Genomic DNA, 22,202 nt, shown 5'->3' on the forward strand with positions numbered 1-22,202 from the left:
TACATTTGAGGACCTGTGTACTTGCTAAAAATCAGCCCAATTTGTCAATTCTTTATGGTCTGAGCTGCCACAGTCCATATAAGAAGCTCATAAGAACAGGTTGTAAGTATTAAAGTAAGTTTTATTTTACACACATGAATTTAAAACTGTGCAGACTTTAACGTACATCATATAACATCACCTAGCAAAATTTCAATTACTTTGGCTCCAGATTTTAGATTTTCTGTTACTGACACTACAGGGCATTTGAGAAAAGCATTAATAAAGAAACCAGACTTGGTTTCTGTGCCTAAGGATTTTCTCTTTTTTTGTGCCAATATGATTATAGTCCAGGGGTTATCTGTAAAATAAATTGTGGAAAACTAAAACTTTTAATGCTTTGCCTTTTGCTGAAATCTAATTCAATTAAACCAAACCATAAAGACACATTATTCAGCCATTCAACCAGTTTCTGTACAGCATGCCTCAAGTATTCTGGGCTGTATAAATTCTCTTATTGTTAATAGTCAAAGTCTGATAAATGACCAGTTTTTTTCCATTTTGCAGAATATTAGCTAACCTGTCAAGAATGCACATGTAACCTGGGAAAACCCAAGGGTGTGCCCATTCTCAGTTGGAAAGGATAGATGAGGCAGGCAACAGTGCTGTGAGAGGGACACTGGTGATTTGAGCACGAGTCCCTCTTTCCTCTATAGAGTCAACTCCACACCAATGCTCTTAACTATTTACAGTTTATTGAATTATAATATACATATTATTTCTTATTCAGTCTATATATAGGTAAATATGCTAATAGGCAACAAAAGAAAACTTTCCAAAAATATTCTTAGCAATATCTTTTAACAACACCAGAGGTATACAGCTGAATATTTACCATACGATAAGCCAAAAAAACCCTATACCAGACTAACCCAATTCCATAACATGTTGTATAACATATTCATAATTGTGATAACAATCATACAAAATATGAGGTGAAGTCTTACACAATATAAGGTGTGTCTACCCCTGGATCCCAACTAGCAAGGGGTGCTTCCCCTTCTATGGGTTAGTTGGGAGGGAAACTTTCACCTGGGGCTTTCCTCTGGGGGGAGTTGCCTTATTTCAGGAATGCCTCCCCTGAGGGACTGGACTCTGCCAGCAACTTACAGTTTTCTTCGAGGAGCTGTTGACTGGGCACTAGAGCTCTTTGCTCAATTAGAGGCCCCACCAGCATTGTCTGTGTCACTCAGAGACCTCCCCTCCTGGCCCTGTGCCCCGCTTTGGGCAACAAGGGTTCTTCCAGGTCTTGTGGTGGGGAATCTAGCCCTCCCTTTCCCGGGTCCTGCTCTAGGCTCTAGGGCTCTTTTAGTTCTTTGGCCAGGCCACACCATGAGGCTCCAGTTATCTGGCTTATGCCGGGGTTAACCTGAGCAGCCTAAAGCTGCTTCCAGGGCAGGTTCTCCATGTGCCGGACTGCACACTGTGTGGGCCTGAGCAGCCTTGAGCTGCTCCCAGAGCCAGCTCTCTGTGTGCGAGTCTGCACACTGTGTGGGGCCCAAGCAACATCGAGCTGCTCCCAGGGCCGGCTCTCCATGGGCTGGGCTGGTTTGCACACCACTCCATCCACCCTCTGCTGAGGATGCAGGCTCAAGCTTCCTCAATGTGGCTCCCAGAGCCTGAGCCCCATGCGCTGGCCTGTGCATCACTGGGGTGAAGACAGGATCCCGTGGAGGCTCTTCCCTCTCCAACAGTCCTTGCTGTCTCTGCCCAGTGTGCTGAGCATGCTGGGCTTTTCTTTACACTGGAGGCCCCGCCCCTAAAGTCTGCCAGACCTGCAAAGCGCAGTCTTCAATCAGGTCCTCGCTCCCCCACCCTCTCCGAGGGCAAGCCCCTCCCAGCTGTTACCTGATTGGTGAAATGTTCCACCAATCCAAGGTGTCCTTCTCCAAGCTGGGCTTGCCGGACAAAAGCAGTGAGCCCGCCACACACAGCATAATTCTTTTAAAGCTAACTCAGAGGCTGCTGACAGACTTTCAGTTACAGGTATAATGGGATCCAACCTGTGATCCCAATAATTGTGCCTCCTGCATGGCAAGAGGCACGACTGAGGGACAGGGGATCTGATCCCAATATCACTCTATTGCTGTACAAGGGAATCCTAGGAAGACGGGGAGAGCCCAGGTGCCCAGTGTGCCCATGGCTGGCAGTACCATTCAGCTGACTGGTGCTCCCAGTCTTGAGAAAGCATCAGAATCCAGTGCATTTCCATACCAATTAGCTGACTGGCACTCCCAACCTTGGGAGCATACAAGAGTCTTGAAGGTCTCCAGTGCACTCCAGAGACTGAGAGTGCCAATCAGTTTACTGGTGTTTCCAGTCCTCTGAGAGTACTGGCCACACATTCATTTTAAGGTGTGATAGGAACCAGGAGCAAAATTATTACACACGTTTTGTGACCTATTCCCTGTTTTATCGTGTCATTAATTGCTAGAATGTGTGGCCAGGCTATCACTTAAGGCATAAATAACTTGTTAAACACTAATATCTGTTCCAGGTTTCAGACTGAGAATATCTATACGCTTACCCAGAGAAAGCACTTATCCAAACACAGTATAAGCCCTCAATACCCATTAAGTCACAGCAATCTCAGTGCTGTTGTATGAGCAGCTCCCAAATTGACTAGCTTCCCTCATTTTCAAGGCTTCTTATATTTAGGGTCTTATATGAGGGAAGACAGTAGCCCTTTACTCCTTCAGCTTCAAACTCCATTTAGAAAGATGAGGCCTGCGGGGTGGATCTGGCCTCCAGAGCCCTATCACCTGCCCCCCCCAGTGATACCTCTGGGTCTGAGGTGACCCATACATCATCAAACTGGCTCTGAGTGCAGGATCTGTGATAAACACAGAGAACAGAGCCTGCTCCAGCTAATCCGGGATTTGCACTACACCTGGCACCCATCCCAGCCAATCTAGGATCCATGACTGCTAAACAGTCCAGGATCCATGCTATATACCTGGCGCTTATTTTGGCTGGCCCAGGATCCATGCTGCACATGGAGCTCCTTTCTGCACTCAGTGAGTCTGGGATATGCACCATGTGGCACCTGGTCCAGGCTGACTGGAACAGGCATGACGTGCTGATCTGGCATGGTGGGCCACCGGCCCCATCTGGCCTGTGGACCGGCCCCACCCCACCCATCTGACCCATAGGCCTAGATGATTTTGACAGCCCTGCTATAAAGAAATAAGTATTATTATTTTAGCATCATTATTTTTCTGATATATAAACCTAGCTAGAAGAAGTGGACATGATTCAAGTTTTCCTGGTCAAAGGTTGCAAAACTATTTTCAAGAATAAATAGTAGCAGATTTTCTATATTTAATTTAAATAGCATTTATTTCTTACTAACATTTTATCTTGCATTTATACTGAAAGAAAAATAAGTGTCATTTTTTTCCTTCAGACTTCTACTGCCCTCTGTAGGATTAGCTTAAGTACAGTATTTATGGAGAAAACTGAAAAGGGTCTGCAAGGAAGCAGGGTTAATCTAGTATTCCCAATATTAGATAACCTAGAACATAAAGCTCTTTGTAAGGTAATTTGAATAGCAGATCATCAATGTTTACTATAGCTTATATGTTTAGCATGATTAACATACCATAAAGGTAATAAAAAGAGGGGGGAAACAGAATGGTTCCATGTAGGGTTTATATCATATGTTTTTGGTGTGATTTAGAAGAAAAAATGGCCCTCAAAAATCAGTAGACACATGAGAGTACTGAGCACCTGAAAAATTAAGCTCTTGATTTGTTTTTTGCAGCATTCCACATGTCAATGACTGTCTGAGTCACTGGGCTGTATGAATGAGAGAAGCTGACACAGCAAATACAGTACTGAAGTGTCATGCCTCAATTTGTGAGTTTGAATCTTAGTACTGGTTAAAAATAGTTCTGTTCTTCCTATGCAAATGAGAAAGAAATATCTCTTTATGGTAAATTGAACAAATTAGATTTTGGACTAAGATGATTGTCTGTTTATTTGTTCAGAGATCATTTACAAAACAGTCACAGGGGAAAAGGTAGGAAAGAACTCCAAGTTACCCAATCCCCAACAATTCAGAGAGCAAGCATATAAACATCAGACTGGTACATTGGTTAGAAACGTCTTGGATAATTAAGCTAAGTTCAGTGGTGACCTTGTGCAACGGCAAATGTTTTTGTGCTGTAGTTTACTCAAAGTCTTGTTTGTAAAGGGTTAGAAAAGTAAACCAGATAGAAGTGTGTTTATATATGCACAGACTAAATGACACTGACAGTTCAGATGCTCGTTACAAGTCTTCAATTATGGTAAAGGGATCTGGTGACTCCAGAAACCACAAGCTTGAGTGGTTCATTGTAGCCCCAAGATATAATTATAACTTTGTTCCATTTTTTTTCTTTTCTTAAAAAAGATTCTTTAATAACTAAAACAAGCAATAATTCAAATCAAAATGTACTGCCTAAATGCTGCTGCTATTATACATTGCTAATCCTTGTGAAAATGAATGGAACAAGTTAGCACAGACAGCATATTATCATCTGGCTCTATGGGAATTTATATACTGAACTTCCATTACTTTGAATAGAATTCAGTATATAAATCATCACCCATACACAGTCAAATCGACCCACATGGCAAGTTTTTGCTATGTGGCTGTATTAACTCAAATCCAAGATGAGATTTTCTGCCCCCATTCAACAGGGAGAGAAAGCCTTCATCTTAGATTTGAGTATGTGCAGGTGCAGGTGTAGGTGCAGGTGCGGGACAACAGCTGGAGCTCCAACTCCAAACCCAATTGTCTCTGCTCCCCACCACCAACCTCCCTTGGCCACACTAACACCACTGCTACTTACCTTCCTATTGCAGATCTGGCAGGGGCCCTACTCTGGCCTATGAATGGAACACGAAATATGCTACTTCTGGTTCCTGTCCAGTCATGCAAAGGTTGTGACAGCTCTGGCCCCAGCTCTGGACCAGAGCTGGAGATACTGCCACCACAACCACTGCTGTGTAGCCAGGCTGAGGCTGAAGACCGTATGTTCTCTATACTCTGTGACCCTGGGGAAGTCAGGCAGCAGGGGGTGCCAAGGGCAGCAGGGCAGGCAGTAGTGGGGAAAAGGGTGGTGGAGGACCGGTGCCAGGGGCTGCAGCAGGGGGAAGGTGGGACAGCAGGTTGGCAAACTGGGGCAGGGAAGGAGAAGTTATGTATGAGAAATTGTAGGCACTGCAGGGGGGAGCAAGGGGGCATGTATGGGGAGGCAGGCCCCAGGGGACACAGACACCACAGGGGAGAACAGGCATGGGGCACACAGGCACAGGGGCAAGCAGGCAGCTGGAGGGGTAAGTAATGGGGAGGGCAACAAGCAGAGAGTGAGGGGGGGGCAGAGGGGCAGCCACCTGCCTTGCTGCAGCTTGCTTGCCCTGCTGCAGTGGTGGGCAGGGGAGAAATTTAAGACAACTTTCCAATAATTATATTCCAGACATGAAAAATTATAACAAATTTATAAACTTTTTATGTGTAGAATCTAATTACTGGGGGTTGTCTTAAATTCAAAGTCATCTTAGATTCAGGTAAAGACAGAAATCTAGAAAGAGGGATTTTGTGGGTACAGTAACAAAGTGTTTCCTGTGGTACATTTTGGGAAAGTTGCAGTAAAGCCTCTGAATGCCCTAATGCCATCCACTGTGTCTTTTGTTTATACTGTAAGACAGGGCTTTCCAATTTTGAGGTGACTAGGATCACATACTATGTGGGTTCCTTCCCATGCCACTAGTACCTCTTCTGCTAAACTGTACCACCACCCTCTCCACAACTGTGACACCTCCACAGGCACTGCCCCCATTGCTGCCATGCTCTACAGGTTCCCCTCCATTTGGGGATCTGCAGGCTATGCTGCCCCCCTCCACCCTATGGGTTTGGAGACAGGAAACTAGAAGAGGAAGGGGGAACCCTAGCAACACCAGTCAGAGAGGTGGTGGGAGGTGGCACCCAGACAGGAGCCCACAGGTCATAAGTTGATTCCAGGTTGTGATCTGCAAACCACAGGTTGTGAGTTACACAGTCCTGCCATAAGATACCAGGGACAATTATTTGCCTTATTCTGTTCCTTTCTTGTTCTTCTATCCTCCTGATTTTTCTCCATCTTTGACACTGGATCTACAAAGGAACTGAGGTTCTTCTGAGATACTGAATTACATACAAACAAACAACTGTCCTGGGAAGAAATTACTCTAGATTGGAATTAGGGTAAAATTTCCTGAGTTAGGATAAATTTTCCTCAGTTCAAGGGATCGCTTCCTGTCTGCAACATTTTTTTCCTCCACAGGGCCACTAGGATTTTCCCAGGTTATCCTTTTCATGTGTCTACAGCCCAAGATAGGACTTTCAAAAGCACCAACTCCTTTCTTTTAAAGCACAAGGGTTTTTTCTCTTTTTATACAATAACTCAAGTTAAAGCATTTACCCAAGATACAGGATATCAGAGTTCTATGGGCCCTTTTATCCCTGTCACCACCCCCGACCCTACCTCCACCCCCACCCTCACTGCCCTCAAGACACTCAAACCCACATCTCATCTTCCACGCCTCCCGCCCAGCTAAGGACTCTTTTGGGCTGGTGACAATCTCTGCTTCTCTTGTTCTTCCTTGTTTAAAAAGAAAGAAAAGATCAAGGCAGGATTCAATGGGTCAAGCAAAGCAGAATTGTTCAGCCCTTGGAAAGGGGACACCAATATTCTAACCCCTTATCCGAGGACCAGTTTATCATATCTAGCAACTCCTTACCGTTAAGTGAACAAACAAGAACTAGAAACCTGGGCTCCCCTTTTCCAGGTGAGTTTCCTAACTACTGGATTAGAGATCTAACTTCTCTTTTGCCCCCCTTTCCCTGGCCCAATGAATCTCAATTTCTTCTTTTGGAAAGTGACACAGCATCACCAAGATGACATAGAGTTTTGCATAGGGTTTAGCTTGAGATATTAGAATAGATTGGGGAAAAAAACTGAAATTAGTTAACATTGACAACCCTTTCCTCAATATCATTCTAACTACTCTGAAATCCTTACCAAAACCCGTTTTTTGTCATAAACCTGTTATCTCCAGAAAACTGGGTTATCCAAATTTGATTTTACTATATATAGTATGTATGTAAAGCTGGAACCTACACATGGGAAATGCAGAACTATGAATCCAATTGGTTTCAGCAAAACGTTGAATTATTTGCAATTAATTACAGGATTGCCAGACCAGATTTAATGTTAAAATGTTAAAACTAAAACAAAACAACCAAATATTTCTAACTACTATCTTCAGGGTTAATATAAGCTGCATAAAAATCAAAAAACATCTAAGTAATTCAGGAACAATTTAGCTGCTAAAATAAAGCATGGATTTGCCAAGGTAAAATATTGGTAACTTATTAACCTACTCATTTGCTATCTTATATGTAAGCATCTTTATAGGTCTGATCCAGAGGGTTCAGAATGATGAATTTACCCCATTAACATGAGTTGAACTGAGGTTTAAGTTCTTTGCCAACCAGATGTGGGGAAAATATTACTAAAACAACTGAAACTCAGTGAAGGGACTTAATGGTAGATGGGATTGAGGAAAAATACAATGAAATTAAATGAGTTAGCATGAACAACCACAAACAAGTGGACTAGGGGTATGCCAGCAGATGTTATGTACATGCACCCTGAAGACTAGAGGCCATAGGGCAGAGTTGGCAACCCCACTGCTAGAGTGCAAAATCTTTTCAATGTTAAGTATATTACAATACGATGCTGCTCCAAGTATATTGGTATAACGACTTAGGATTAGCTGTTGTGCTGGGCCAAAGATCTGACAGCATCAGGCTACTGTGACATAACAAATAAACAGCTCAAGCTATGCAAGCTAACTCAGCCTTTAGACTGCCACTGTAGCACATTCCATTATAAGGCTCTCAGACACAAACTGAAGGTAATGAATACTGTCAAATCATTAACTTGGCAAAGGGACACAATTTCAGTAAAAGTCATTCAAATGAGCATCTCCTCGGAAAGCACACTGAGCTTAGCATTTATGACAAGCTGCCCCACATGCAAGCAGTTGCTGCAACCTCCATAAAACTATAGCATTTTCCTGCTTAAAAATCTATATTAAATGATCCTTGAAATTAAATTTAAAATCACATACATTTGGCAGCTCAGCTATAAAAGAGGTGAAGAAGGCAAATGGGGCTATTTATCATCCAAAAAACCCACTGAGGAAGCTTCCAATGGTCATTTTCCATTCCTGTCACAGTATTAATCAAAATATCTTACTCTATGATTCATTTTCTACTCCCCCTCGTCTGGGATGGATGAAGCCTTCCTAACAACAAAATCAAAAGACATGTTTCGTAAGTGCCAAGGAAACTATATTTATTGAAACTACTTTTTATGTATATGCTCAACACAGCAGGTCACAAAAAAATCTTTATTATAAGGGGATTTGCTTCAATTACACTAAAGTGGGAGTACAAATTTCTTGGCAGAGGCCCGCTGTTTATTTTAATAGCAAATGCTGGGCATTTACAATATTCAAAGTTGTAGTATACTTGATCCTCAAAAGGCTCCTTTTCTTGGTTTCAAACGAAGCTTTCAGATCTGACAACACCAATGCCACTTAGAGCTGACTATGCAGTATAGGCGTCTGGCCTTGGATTAGGCTGCCCCCTTTTTCCACCTCCCACCCCTCATGTTACTAGTTTATGATGTAGCAGCTTAGAGAACAACTGAAGATTTGCAAACAAAATTAAGGCCGTTTATGATTTACATGCTTTATTCAATTGTACATTGTAAATGTACATGGTTTGATTTTTTTAAACAGTTTTGCACCATATTTTCAGCTACAGTATTCTGCTAATATTTTAAATGTACACTCCAACACAAATGTTCCACTTAGCTCACATGAAAAGTGTGACCATACTTAGGATAGAAAAGCACTACAGCAGAAGAAATACCTCAATGTTTTCTCAAAAAATATTCTCTCATGATCAAGGGGAGGAAAAAACCACCTGGCCCAAAACCTGTGTTCTGTCATGCCCTCAAAAAATAGTTAATGGATCAACTTCTGTAATGCCTTTATTTGAGCCTTACAACTAAGTCACATAAAGCAGCATGGAGGAGGACCCACCTGCCTTTGAACTGGCAATTTTCAGGGATTTGAGCAGGGTGGCCTAGGATCATATTTATGTGCCAAAGTACTACTTCGAGATGCGAGCCCCTGAGGGCTAAGCTTCTTGCAGAAGTAGACAGTGCCCTGGAGAGAGCTGGGGCACCAACAGCCCAAGCAGCACTGCAGGCAGAAACTGCACCACCATGGCCACCATGGTACCAGCAGCATGGTGATCAGAAGCTCTGACTGCAGGCAGAGCCTAAGCCAGGTCTTTTGCCTTGTCTTCTGCCTGTGGTGCTACTCAGTGCTGCTCTCCCTGGGACACTAGTTGCCACTGCAGGATGCCAGGTCTTTGAGTAGCTGATAACAGCCCAGGCTGCACATAGAAGTATCATAGACAGAAACTTCACTGACTCTAATTGCTCTTCTTTTCACTCTTCTTTTATATATGTTGTCTTATATTGTCTTAAGAGAAGAAGTTGTAGACTACAACACCAGCAGCTGCTGCTGCTCCAAACCAACTCAATTAAACATTGCTTTTTTTCCCCACAAAAAGAATCACCCCCAAGACTGCCAAACAGAGGCTTTTCCTTAGTTGGGTCAAAGATACAAATGTGCCCCAAAATTAGAACACCCCAGATCAGCAGTTATTTCGAAAATGTATCTAGCAGTTGATTTGCCCAAAGTACACAGAACGAGTCACTGACATAGCTAGGGACAGAGGGCATTTATACACATACCTTTTTGTCCCATGATGCATGAGAGATCTGCAGTTTCAGAGCAAACTCGATTAATCTGATTAATGCAAGCTGATAAGAACTGGTGGAATGCGCGTCAGTGTGCAGAAAGAGGCGGTGGCATGCTTTTGAACTAAAACCCCTTTTATGTGTTTTAGTTTAAAAGCGCATTGCCATCATTTTCTCAGCACTGATACACATTTTGCCACTTATACAACTGCAAGCGACGCAGCACCAGGTGCTTTGCCAAGCACCTACTGCATGTCTAAAAATGCCCAGAAACCATAGCTTAACTCTGCTTTCAGTTACTTTGTCATATAAGTGAGAGCAGAATCGTTAAGATGAGCCCTGAGTTCCAATCTGGTTAACTTGCTATCTTGCTCCAATAAGCGTATACTGAGCAAGGAGTATATTGGAAAGCAGTTTGGCACTATTTGTGACAGTGAGATGACTTCCTGATAGTATTGATAGTATTACTGATAGTATTCAGTGTTTTATAAAGACATAATTAGTAATAGAAAATGTAGGTTTGCTGTAACTAAACAAATGACTATGTTAAGTAATCTGTTCCACTGAATGCAGCGAAAGTAGTATAGCCAAAGAAACCAAACAGCTTATGTATAGCAACCTCTGACTTGTTTTATAGAGAAAGAGTTACTTGGGGGGCAGAAAACGGAATTGAAGGTTGCATAGCTAAACCATTTTTACCTGGGCTTCTGTTCCCTCCTTTGTGAAGGGCTGCAGTAGTCAATGTGGTGAGACCAATATACAGAAGACACCTAGTAGAAATATCAGTAAATGCCGGCAGGAAGAGTAGAGCTACAGCAAGTGGAGGGGAAATTACCGTAAAAGAATTGAGGGAACATTTTTTTTCTTACCTGTACTCAGATATTGATCAATGAAGCAAAAGTTCATATAGTTGAAGGTAGTACCTGTGTCTTTTTTTAATGTCCCGTAGTCCATCAGGACTGTGCCATAGTTCTACTGAACTTTATGCTGTACCATTTGAATCAAAAAGCATACCACCTATTAGTTTATTCAGTTTCAAGCTTTAGCCTAACATCACTTACAAGGTCGCCTTAAGTTTGTCTTCCAAGTCTCTTGTTTTTCTATCCCATATATACCAACAGGGCTAAACTCAAACGGTAATATATGGGATATCAAGTAAGAAGTCTCAGTTGGGTATTGTAACTCCTCTGTTAACAACACAAACAAAGACATGGTGGGTGGAATTATTTTTAAAGGCACTGAAAAATGACAAAGGATTCCAGAAACTCGGCATCACTGAAGGCCACTCTTTTGTTTAAATGGTGCATCACAAGAGTGATTTAGGACACAACAATCAGTAAAAAAAATTCTCACTGACTTCAACTGGTTTTACATCAAATCCTGACACAGATTTCAAACATGTACCACTGTATGGTCCATTTCTATTAGTAGAACTGATCTTTTAAAATTTTTTAAATAAGCATAAATTTAGGAGAAAACATCTCAAATGAATATGTGCAAAGGGACCTCCTATTTGTTGGAACTTAGTCTTATATTCTAACCACTTTGTCACCAGATTGCTGGCATACTCATGGGATTGCCACTTATCCATTCAAACATTTTTCCCTACTAAAGATAGCCTGTATTCCTAATATCATCTCTTGTTCACTGAACACCTATCAACTGAATCCAGAAGACTTGTATCTTACTTCAACAGAGTCAAAGGCAAAATACCAGTTAACTTCAGTAGGAACAACTTCAGAGGCACAGCTGTCATTAAACCTTCATCTGGGGGAACTGTTATTGACTTCTGTCAAAATATGAGTAGAGAAAGGTCTGAATACCGACTCTGCCAGAGCCCTAGACTCTGAACCTATACCTATAACAGATCACTTATCAAAGGGAGATGTTTTCAAGTTCCTGGAACCTCAAAAAAACTGTACTCCTTCTGGACAAAAGCATAGTAAAGCAGATCTGAGGAAATATAAAGATTTTAGCCTACCTTTTTCATTGCTGCTGGATGGTGTTGGTGGTGGGTTTACAGGCTTGGATTTGTCATAGTTGTTAAAGCTCTGGCTGCGCCGATTGTTGGCACTAACAGAACCACGAGTTTTGGCTTCACTGCCTGCAGCGGACACCCTCGTGGTAGGACCTGGAAGTCTGTTTAGGAAAACAATTAAATGAGGCAAAGTGCTCATATGAAAAAGAAAGACAGATTGGAAGAGGAAAACTGAAAACCATGCATAATGTGAGAATAAAAATCAAGGCAAAAGAATTTATAGGTCTCAGAGGAAAGTGAAACAAGCCAGCATTTATCATCCTTGATAAAATACATGTACCCACAACTAGATTAGAGTCAGAATGGCTTTACATCATTAAAAAACCTTTGAATGAGATAGCCTACTAATTTAAGGCAAGATGTTCAGAAGCCAGTTCTGCCACACTTATTCAATTAAGTAGGACTGTTCTCAGAGAGAAGTCTGGTCAGTTTTAGTGGGGCAACTTGCAGAATATGATTGTACTCAAACTGAGTAAAGATGGAAGTACCAGACCCTCAGTTTTTGCTTCAGTGCCCTAGCTTTTCAATAGTTACTTGGCACGAGTCCTTTTTTTTGTCTTGATCGTTTTTGTGTACATGAGAGGCAGCTCTAATAAATTCAGTGCTGTTAGAAAACTGATGTAGGTAAAAGGTTAATCAGATTGAGACAGATTACCTCAGTACATTCTACATAGGGTGACATTTAATTCAGAAAATGAAAATAAGGCAGAATGTGGCTCCTGCTTAAAACTAGCATCTCCTGAAGAGATCTGGGGAAAAAAAACTACCAACCAGTTTTCAATGGAACAATAACTGGATTTATCTTTGTATCTATAAAACTATACAAAGTTTGGATTTTAAGTACCTCAAAGACCACTATTGTCCCTAAATCCTTGTACAGCTCTGAGATCAATTGATGAGCAGGAACTAACTAACCCACTTTTAAACCGAAGAAGGCTGGCTGCAGTGAAGCGTCTTATACTTGGTAACGAATTTCTCCTTTGAACCATCAAAGTCCAGATTTACAAGATCCTTCTCTTTTCTCATGCAAGAGAAACCTGATAAGGCTTCCTGAGTGGCTGATGAGTGAACTTCTAATATTTTTGAGCGTGGATATCTTAAGGGGCCTAATGGAATTAAGAACTCAGCTTTCATGACATTTTAGCAAGATCGAGGCATGTAATTCCATCAGATGTCATTTTTATATGTACTTTATTGTTAGCATAGTGTTGCATTCACTGAATGGGTACATATATAAATCTAAATGTATTAACCACACAGAAATAAATTATGTAGTAGTGTCCTGAAGTTTGTACCAGTAGAAAGTTGCTGAGACTTCTTAGTACCTTGGAAAACAATATGATACCTTCATTTTTGAGGTTAAAAGCCAAACTCTGCTCAATCCACATCCACTAGCAACTGAGAGGGATGAGCTATTCTCAGCCATTACTGAATTTTAATATAGATAAAAGTGTTTGGAAACATTTTATTTTTTTCTGTAAAAGGTGGCAATCAACATGCCATATGTAAATGGGTACAAACAAAAGTCCTTCTTATCAGGGCACACTAAAAAACTTTATTTAAGTAAAGTTCTCAGCTGGGCTGTGACAAATCAAGCCTTTGTTGTTTCTGTTGCACTATTACTGCTGAGAAGGAGGGAGAGGATCTTAATATAGCTTTACAAATCAACCAGCGCTCCAAAGATTAGTGAAAAGGGGAAAAAGCAAAGAAAAAAAGCAACAATATTAGAAAATACATGCATGTGCTTCCAAAGCTCAAAACAAAAATATTTCAATTAAAAATTTACATTACCACAGCATTTGGCACCTACCATTATGGATTTTGAGGTTTATTCTGTTGTACTCCTTTAGACAAACCCCTCAGTTTATGAAGAAGCACAGCCAGATTCAACACTAGGGGATGCTAGAGAATGGCATATGGCAAAAATCACAGGCACGTGGAAACTAAGAGCATGCCTAGGATATTTCACCTATCACAAAGAAGACTAAAAAGGAAAAAGCAGGAGGTAGTTGGAAGAAAAGACAGTGAAAAATGAATGCTTAGGGCTCTTTGTCCCAATTTTCATGCTTTTTCTGGAGAGCTCAAGCAAGGTCATGCAGAACTCCTGGTGCTTAATGGGGGATGACTTCTTATTTCTTAAAGGTAGGAAACACAAGCAGGTTACACTGCTTGATAATCAGTTCTAGCTAATGATGGAACATTGTTTCTGGTACACGCTATCCCCAAAGTAGACCTACTGAACTGTCTCAAGATAACTTCCTCCTAGTCTTTTCCTGAGATGAGTGTATAAGGATAGAATTATTTTTCCTCAAGTACCATATTTACTTAAATACAAGACAAGGTTTTTTTTCAAAACAGCATGGGGAAAAAGCCCCTCAACTTACATTCACACACAAGGAGACCTCATTAAATACATTGCCTATTATTAAACTGCTGCCAAAAACAGCATGTGCTCAGTAATAGAAACCAACTACAAGTTGATTAGATATAGCTAACACTGAGCATGGTTATAAAATACATTGTCCATATTGGAGAAACATGGTGGGTGTGTGGGTGGGTGTGTCCCTTAAAAAAACAGGTAGCTGCTCCCCCAAGAGGGAACAAGCACCAAGTTTGAAGTTACTACAAGATGAGGCTGGCATTTAGCAATGCTACAGCAAGCTCTGATGCTCTCCCATGGTGCCTTCATGGGAACCTACTACAAGCACAAGCAAATGCAGCCCATCTGAATAAGATACATCATAGTGTCCACCGAGTGCAGGTCCCCTCAACACTGGCTCTTTTTCGTGTTATGGTGAGCCACTACTCTGCATACTTTTCAACTTCCCCAGCACTCCCACAACTGAACTATGCCTTAATTTCCCATTTTCAATTACTCCAATTTCTTCACCAACCTTAAATGTCTGGTAAATGTCACCAAACAGGACCCCAAATAATTTGCCCAGAATTGCTCTATAGCCCCCCTCTCTCAGCCTGTCACTTATGATTGGTGTGGTCCCCAACCTCCATGAGCTGGAGCAGGGCCAGGTTGCCCTGCACTTCATCTACATACACATTTTTGGAGAATCCCAGGGCTTGTGACAAGAACATCTGGTTCCAGTCATGAGTTGGGGCTAATAAGCACATAGCTCCTTTGTAGGGGGTATCTATAGTACATACATATACTTAGCAGTGCTAAGCTGTGGGGTCATCATGGCTTGAAATGGCCTTTTGATTTTGGACTACTACCATGCATAGTTTGTACTATATATAAATAGGGACAAAAGTGCTGCTTAAGTGTTTATAGAGAACCTGTGCTAAAACTAGCAGCAGTTCCAGAAAGGGTAAAATGCATTAATTCTGGATGAACTAAGTCAATGGATACCATATGCAAATTACTACATGTATATTTCATAGTTTCATAGTTGTTAGGGTCAAAAGGGATCTCAATACATCATTGAGTCTGACCCCCTGTCCTGGGCAGGAATGAGCACTAGGGTCATATGACCCCCGCCAGGTGCTTGTCCAGTCTCCTCTTAAAGATCTTCAAATGCAGCCTGACCAATGCTGCATAAGGGGAAGTATCGCCTCCCTATGCCTATTCATGATGCACCTGCTAAGGCATGATAGAGTACAGTTACCTTTACAGATTACTTTGTCACATAGTCATCCTGGAGTCAGCTATGACTCCGAGATCCCTTTCTGTTACTGTGCTGCTGAGATCATCCCCTAGCCTATAGGTGTGTTGGTGATTATTTCTCCCTATATGCAGCACTTTGCACTTGTCTTTGTTGAACTGCATCCTATTCTTTTCATAGATTTCATAGACATTAGGGCTGGAAGGGACCTCGGGAGATCATTGAGTCCAGGCCCCTGCCCAAAGGGCAGGAAGTCAGCTGGGGTCATAGGATCCCAGCAAGATAAGCATCCAATTTACTCTTGAAGGTATTCAGTGTAGGTGCTTGAACCACCTCCGCTGGCAGACTGTTCCAGACCTTGGGGGCTCGGACAGTAAAGAAATTCTTCCTTATGTCCAGTCTGAAACGGTCTTGCAGGAGTTTGTGACCGTTCGACCTTGTCATCCCTTGGGGCACTCTGGTGAACAAACGTTCCCCCAGATCCTGGTGGTCACCCTTGATAAATTTATAGGTGGCCATCAGATCACCCCTGAGCCTACGCTTTTCCAGACTAAAGAGTCCCATGGCTCTCAGCCTGTCATCGTAAGATCTGTTTTCCTGACCTCTGATCATGCACGTGGCTCTCCTCTGGACTCTCTCAAGCTTCTCCACATCCTTTTTGAATTGTGGAGCCCAAAACTGGACGTAGTACTCCAGCTGCGGCCTCACCAAGGCCGAGTACAAGGGGAGAACGATGTCCTGGGATTTGCTCGAGAAGCATCTATGGATGCAAGCCAGCGTTTTGGTCGCTTTACTAGCCGCAGCATCGCATTGCAGGCTCATGTTCATCTTGTGGTCAATGATGACCCCCAAGTCTCTTTCTTCTGTAGTGCCGAGCCTATAAGGGTGCTGCAGGTTTTTCCTCCCAAGGTGGAGAACCTTGCATTTTTTGGTGTTAAACACCATGAGGTTCTCGTCTGCCCATTTGCTGAGCTTGTCCAGGTCAGCCTGGATCACCCGCCTGTCCTCTGGCGTGGATGCTTTGCCCCAAAGTTTGGTGTCATTGGCGAACTTGGCCAGTCCACTCCTGACTTCAATGTCCACATCGTTAATGAAGATGTTGAATAGTATGGGTCCCAGGACAGAGCCTTGAGGGACCCCACTGGTCACAGGGCACCACGATGAGTGACTGCCATCAATCACAACCCTCTGGGTCTGACCACGAAGCCAATTTCCCAGCCAGCGGATCGTGGTGGAGCCAAGGCCACAACTGGGCAGTTTGGCCAAGAGGTGATCATAGGATACCAGATCAAAAGCTTTTTTGAAGTCAAGATATATGACATCAACCTCTTCTCCCTTGTCCAGGTGATAGGTCACCTGGTCATAGAAGGAAATGAGATTGGTCAAACAAGACCTACCCACAACAAACCCATGCTGGCTATCCCTTAGAATGTTAGCCTGGGCCAGTCCCTCAAGGATGGCCTCCTTAATAAACTTTTCTAGGATCTTCCCCAGGATAGAAGTCAGGCTAATGGGCCTGTAGTTAGCCGGATCCACTCTCCTCCCTTTTTTGAAGATCGGCACCACATTGGCCTTTTTCCAGTCTTCAGGCACTACACCAGAGTGCCAGGAGTTTTCAAAGATCCGTGCCAGGGGCTGGGCTATGACGCTCACCAGCTCCTTGAGTACCCTGCGGTGCAGATTGTCAGGGCCGGCTGACTTGAAGGTGTCCAGCTTCTCAAGGTGTTCCTTCACGAGGTCAGCATTTACGGAGGGTAGGGGATCCCCGTCACCCAGATTTCCCTGTCCCATAGCAGGCATGGGCATCCCATGGGACTGATGAAAGACTGACGCAAAGTACCTATTTAATAGGTTGGCTTTTTCCTGGGCGTCAGTTGTCAGCTGCCCCATCTGGTTTAGCAGGGGTCCAACATTGCCCTTGCTTTTCCTCCGGCTCCCCACATATCTGAAAAAGGACTTTTTGTTGTCCTTGATGCCTGAAGCTAGTTGGAGTTCAGTTGCAGCCTTGGCTTTCCTGGTTTGCTCCCTGCAGGACCAGACGAGCGCAGAGTAATCCTCCTTGGAGGTGAATCCTGTCCTCCATCCTTTGTAGGCTTTCCTTTTTAGCCACAGGAGGTCTGCTAGGTCCCTGGAGAGCCAGGGGGGCTGCTGTGCCTTCTTGCTGCCTTTCCTCCGTGTTGGGATAGATTTAGCTTGTGCATTGAGGATCGCTTCCTTGAGAAGCAACCACTCTTCTTGAACTCCCATCTCCCTGGGGTCATGGTCCCTGAGGGCCTGACTGACTAGCCTCTTGAGCTTTTCTGCCCACTTTTCCAACCTGTCCACTTCTGCCTGGATTTGATCCCTCCCCACTACTGTGTTTAATTTTTTGTCATATGTGAATTTAGACAGAGTGCTCTCCAAGACCTCATCCAAGTTGCTGATGAAGACATTGAATAGCACAGGTCCAAGGAGCAAGCCTTGGGGGACCACACTGCACACATCTTTACGTCAAGGTCAGTATTTTCAAATTTGCTTCTCACTTCCATGTGCTCAGGGAAAGACAGGTCTGACAGTAAGGACAGGGGAAAAGGAGCTGCAGGGGGAAGAAGTTAAGGGGTAGGCAGAAGGCAAGAGGGCTACCTGACCCCCCCCCCAATTTATTTTTCCTGCTGTAGCAGTGGGAGGGGAACAAATTCAAGGCAAACCTCCAATAATTAGATTCTATACCTGGAAAATTAAAACAAATTTATAAATTTTCCATTTATAGAATGTAATTATTGGCGAGGTTATCTTATATTCACGGTCACCTTATAACCAAATAAATACGATACTTTCAACCATAGTGGGTGCATCTAAATGTGCCCCTGACTACACACTTGGTACTGCACAGGTCCAGTGGCACAAGGTTATTTTTACATGCTATGTCACTGTAGCAATGAGCAGAAGTGACATAGCTCGATGCTATGGCAAAGTAGTGTCAGCGTCACTCTTTGTGCCCACCTATGCTAAGGTGATGTAGTGTCTTGTGTAGATAAGCACAGTGTGAAGGTAGTGGACCAAACTGGCTAGCAGACAAAAGCCAGAAATCCATAAATTCAGCAACATTATTCAGTGAATAAGACTATCAAGACACATTAACTAGAACAGAAAATAACAAGTTTTAAACTCAATCAGTATTGCATCTGCTAGTCAAAACGCATGTAAATAGTATATATATCTACATATATCTCAATAGCTATCTAGATAGATAGATATCTCTTTCTCTCTCTCTCTCTCTCTCTATATATATATGTATACACAAGAATAGAATACTTAAGAAGATAAACAAATAATCATTTCTCCTAATTATTGGTCCTATTGTGACCAATCTGATCCATTTTGGTTTAATCGCAGGCCTCTAGCACTAAAACAAAGTGCATTAGTAGCATCTGGAGCCCACTTGTTAGAAGACTCTAGTTTCAGGGTGGACATCCTGGAGTCTCGCTATCAGAGACCAGGTATAAATTTGAAAAAACCCCTCTCTTCAGTACCTTCAGATAACCCAAAAATGTAAACTAACATGGACCATAACCATGTCTGGAGAAGAACCACATGGTTTTCAGATATCAGGTGGGTGTTAGGAGGGAAATAAATAAGGAAGCAAGAGTAATAGGGAGAGCCAACAATGCTTAAAAGGTGATTTGAGACAGGAGCTCAAGTACAGGAAGGTTTTCAGGTGCTTAGACCCTCCATTCACTAAGTAAAATATCTGGGATAAGTGAATCCAGACTCTAGGCAAAACTCATGCTTTTTCAGCATTAATTCCACATACAGAAAGGGGAAAGATTTGGTGGTCAATGTAAAAGGTAAGAAAAAAATGGCAAATGACAATACAGTACTTAGTGCTGAACTACAGCTGAGTTCCTAATAAAATCCCCATGATTACACAATAATACAAAGAGCGATATCTATCACAAGAAAGTATATGATTGATGCCAAAGGCACTTGAGATGATTATGACAGGGAGCCTTAGACTGGTACAGTGAGGAGCTGGCATGTAGGTCAAGCTGGGATTCAGGGGAAAACATACTGAAATACCTATTATTCATTTTCAGGAAAATTAGATATTCTCAACTAGAGGACACAGGGAAGTCCAGGAGCAATGATGAAACATACCTACCACATGGTTTGTCTCACCTGATGCACAGGCAGAGGCATAGCAAGCTCCCTCAGCACCCCAGGGTGGGTTGGAAGCCATGATGTACTTGGAGTCCTGGTGGCCCCAGGTGAACTTTTAGTATTGGGCCCCCCTTCATCAGAGATAATGATAATAATAATTGGACAACAGGAAAAAAATTACCATTTTCAGGTCCCCTTTCCATCCAGACCCTAGGCAGCTGCCCAGTTCACCAACGCCTGTGTCCAAGTCTGGTTGGGAGGAGATTATGCAGATCACTGGAAGGCGGTAGGGAGGAGGAGAGGGACAGAGTCTTACCTGGCCCTGCTCTCTGCATTCAAACAGCAGCTGCTACTGCTGTGTCTACTGCTACAGCAGTGTGGACTCGAGCTGCCGCTGCTGAGAAAAGGCTCACTGCACACCAGGTGCAGCAGTCCCATGGCATGAGCTCCCTGGGGGCTGCCTGTCATGCGCCATTCACTGATACGCGACTGGATGCAGGGCTGTGCCCAGCATGGCAAGTACTCCTTGAAGGGGCAGGAGGGTGGTGGAGGGGCAGGGAGGGGGAGATTATACTTCCCCCCTCCTCCCTCTACTAGACATTGCTGAGTGAGGTGTTGCACCTGCTGTGACAGATTCCCAGGGTGGGGGTGTGATTCTGGCACCCTCTCTATGATAGCACCTAGGGCTGAAGACCTGCTTGCCCTGCCTGCAGAATATATGTTCCAATTCTTATTACTACAGAGAATTTAGTGTGACATTAGTCATTTCAACTGTATAGAAATGGAAATTACTGATGTAAGTATGTCAGGGAGGGAACCCCTAGAAACATCTTGCCTTTTGAAATTGAAAGTCTCACAAAAACTGTCAAACCACAATATTTTTTGCTAACAGGAAAGACAAGGGCATCCACCTAAATAAAAAGTCAAGCAAAAACAAAGGAATAAAAGGATGGTCTTAGAGAGCCCCTAAGCTTGAGCACTTCTGAGGTACTAAAAAGGTAAATATTTTTAAAGGTGAACTCTAAACATGCAGTTGGAAATCTTGCAAGAAGGGTTATCCATGCTTTGCAGAAGAGGAAGAAATGCTAACCTAGAAGTCTTTTTCTGACCAAGAGTGAATCGGATGATTTTGCTTTGAGATGAGTCCCTGGGTGACACACTGCACAATGGGAAAGAAAAAGTGGAAGACATGAGTGAGCAAAGAAGAAACGGTCAAAAAAAGCCCCTGAACTCAGCCAGTGGTTTTAGAAAGGCAAGGGTTTTTTTTTAAATTCATTTCACAAGAGCTTCACTCCTAGGTAGAACTCCTCAGACTTGATTCATTTTCTGTAGTCTGTGTTTAGTTTCATATTCAGTAATTAAGACATTAAAGTATGCTACATTGAACCTATATTTGTGAGAGCAAAAATCAAACTTTATCATTCATTTCTTTTTCAAATCATTATTATATGCATTGTGGAACCTGAGTAAGCTAATAATGCTAATGTATACTATCTGTGAATTTATGCTACTGCTATAGAAATCCTCAAATTCGAAGTTTGTTTTTGATTGTTTCTAGATCATTACCAGAATATGTTGCAATCACCAACCCAATGTTTAAAACATTCAGTGCTTCTCTGCCACAAAGAAAGGATCATTGCAATTTATTCTTGATGTTCAATTTACATTTTTATATAGGAGATATTTTGTATAGAAACTTATGAAAATTTCATATAGCTGTAAAAATACTGTCTGTATATAATTATAGAGAAAACATCACTTTGTTCAATGCTTTGTTGAATCTATTAAAGGGCACAGTTTTTGCTGTAAGGCAAAAAATTGTAAAAGCTCTGACAACTGTCCCAGTTAGCAAGATTCAGGTTAAGAATGTATATTAGCAGTGTACGAACCAGGCCATATTTGATTCAAATTCTGCCCAAATCAGGGACAGTGATTCAGTTAGTTAATTCAGATCACTATCCCGATTCAATTCGGCCGAATCTGAAGATTCGATGCTGATTTGGAGAATCAGTGATTTGGGCATAGATACAGCTTTAAATGTTTTTTCTACATACCTCAAGGTACCAAGTGGCTCATGAATACTGAGATGCTGGGGTGGATGGAGCATCCCAGAGGAGCACGGGGAGGACCTTCTTTGCTTGACAATGAACCCAGAAGTAGACTGGAAGTACTTCCAGTCCACTTCCAGATCCGCCACTAAGCGTGCCCCCCAACCCCCACAGCCCTCTGGTTCAGGGATTGGCCACAGGGGGACCCCAGGTGCCCCCCCAGACCCAGGAGGCACCAGTCACCGAGCCAGAGGAGGTGCAGGGGGCCCCCCAGCATGCTCCCCAGCAGACCCAGAAGTGCTCTTGGTTCACTTCTGGGTCTGCTGCCAAGCACACTGGGGAGCTCCCCATGCTCCTCTGGGATGCACCATCCCGCCCCCATACCACAGCATAAACGAGCCGTGCCTGATACGTTGAGGTATGTGGAAAAAACATTTAAAGCTGTGTCTAT

At 42.8% G+C, this 22,202-nt stretch overlaps 1 protein-coding gene across 4 annotated transcripts in view; it reads right to left on the minus strand.

Moving 5' to 3' along the window:
- Positions 1-22,202, minus strand: part of NAV2 (neuron navigator 2) — a 410,342-nt gene that overhangs the window by 207,791 nt on the left and 180,349 nt on the right. For 2 of the 4 annotated variants that reach the window (XM_090032863.1, XM_090032866.1), the window contains exons 6-7: positions 20,794-20,862; positions 11,890-12,047 (exon numbers count right to left, since the gene is read on the minus strand). In XM_090032863.1, coding sequence (XP_089888989.1) covers positions 11,890-12,047; positions 20,794-20,862 — 227 coding nt within the window. The remainder of the gene's footprint in view (positions 1-11,889; positions 12,048-20,793; positions 20,863-22,202) is intronic. The other 2 variants (XM_090032867.1, XM_090032864.1) reach the window with 1 other exon arrangement.

Source organism: Crocodylus siamensis, chromosome 2 (assembly GCF_052110815.1).
Source record: "Crocodylus siamensis isolate JL-2025a chromosome 2, ASM5211081v1, whole genome shotgun sequence".
In the NCBI taxonomy this organism is placed as follows: Eukaryota; Metazoa; Chordata; order Crocodylia; family Crocodylidae; genus Crocodylus; species Crocodylus siamensis.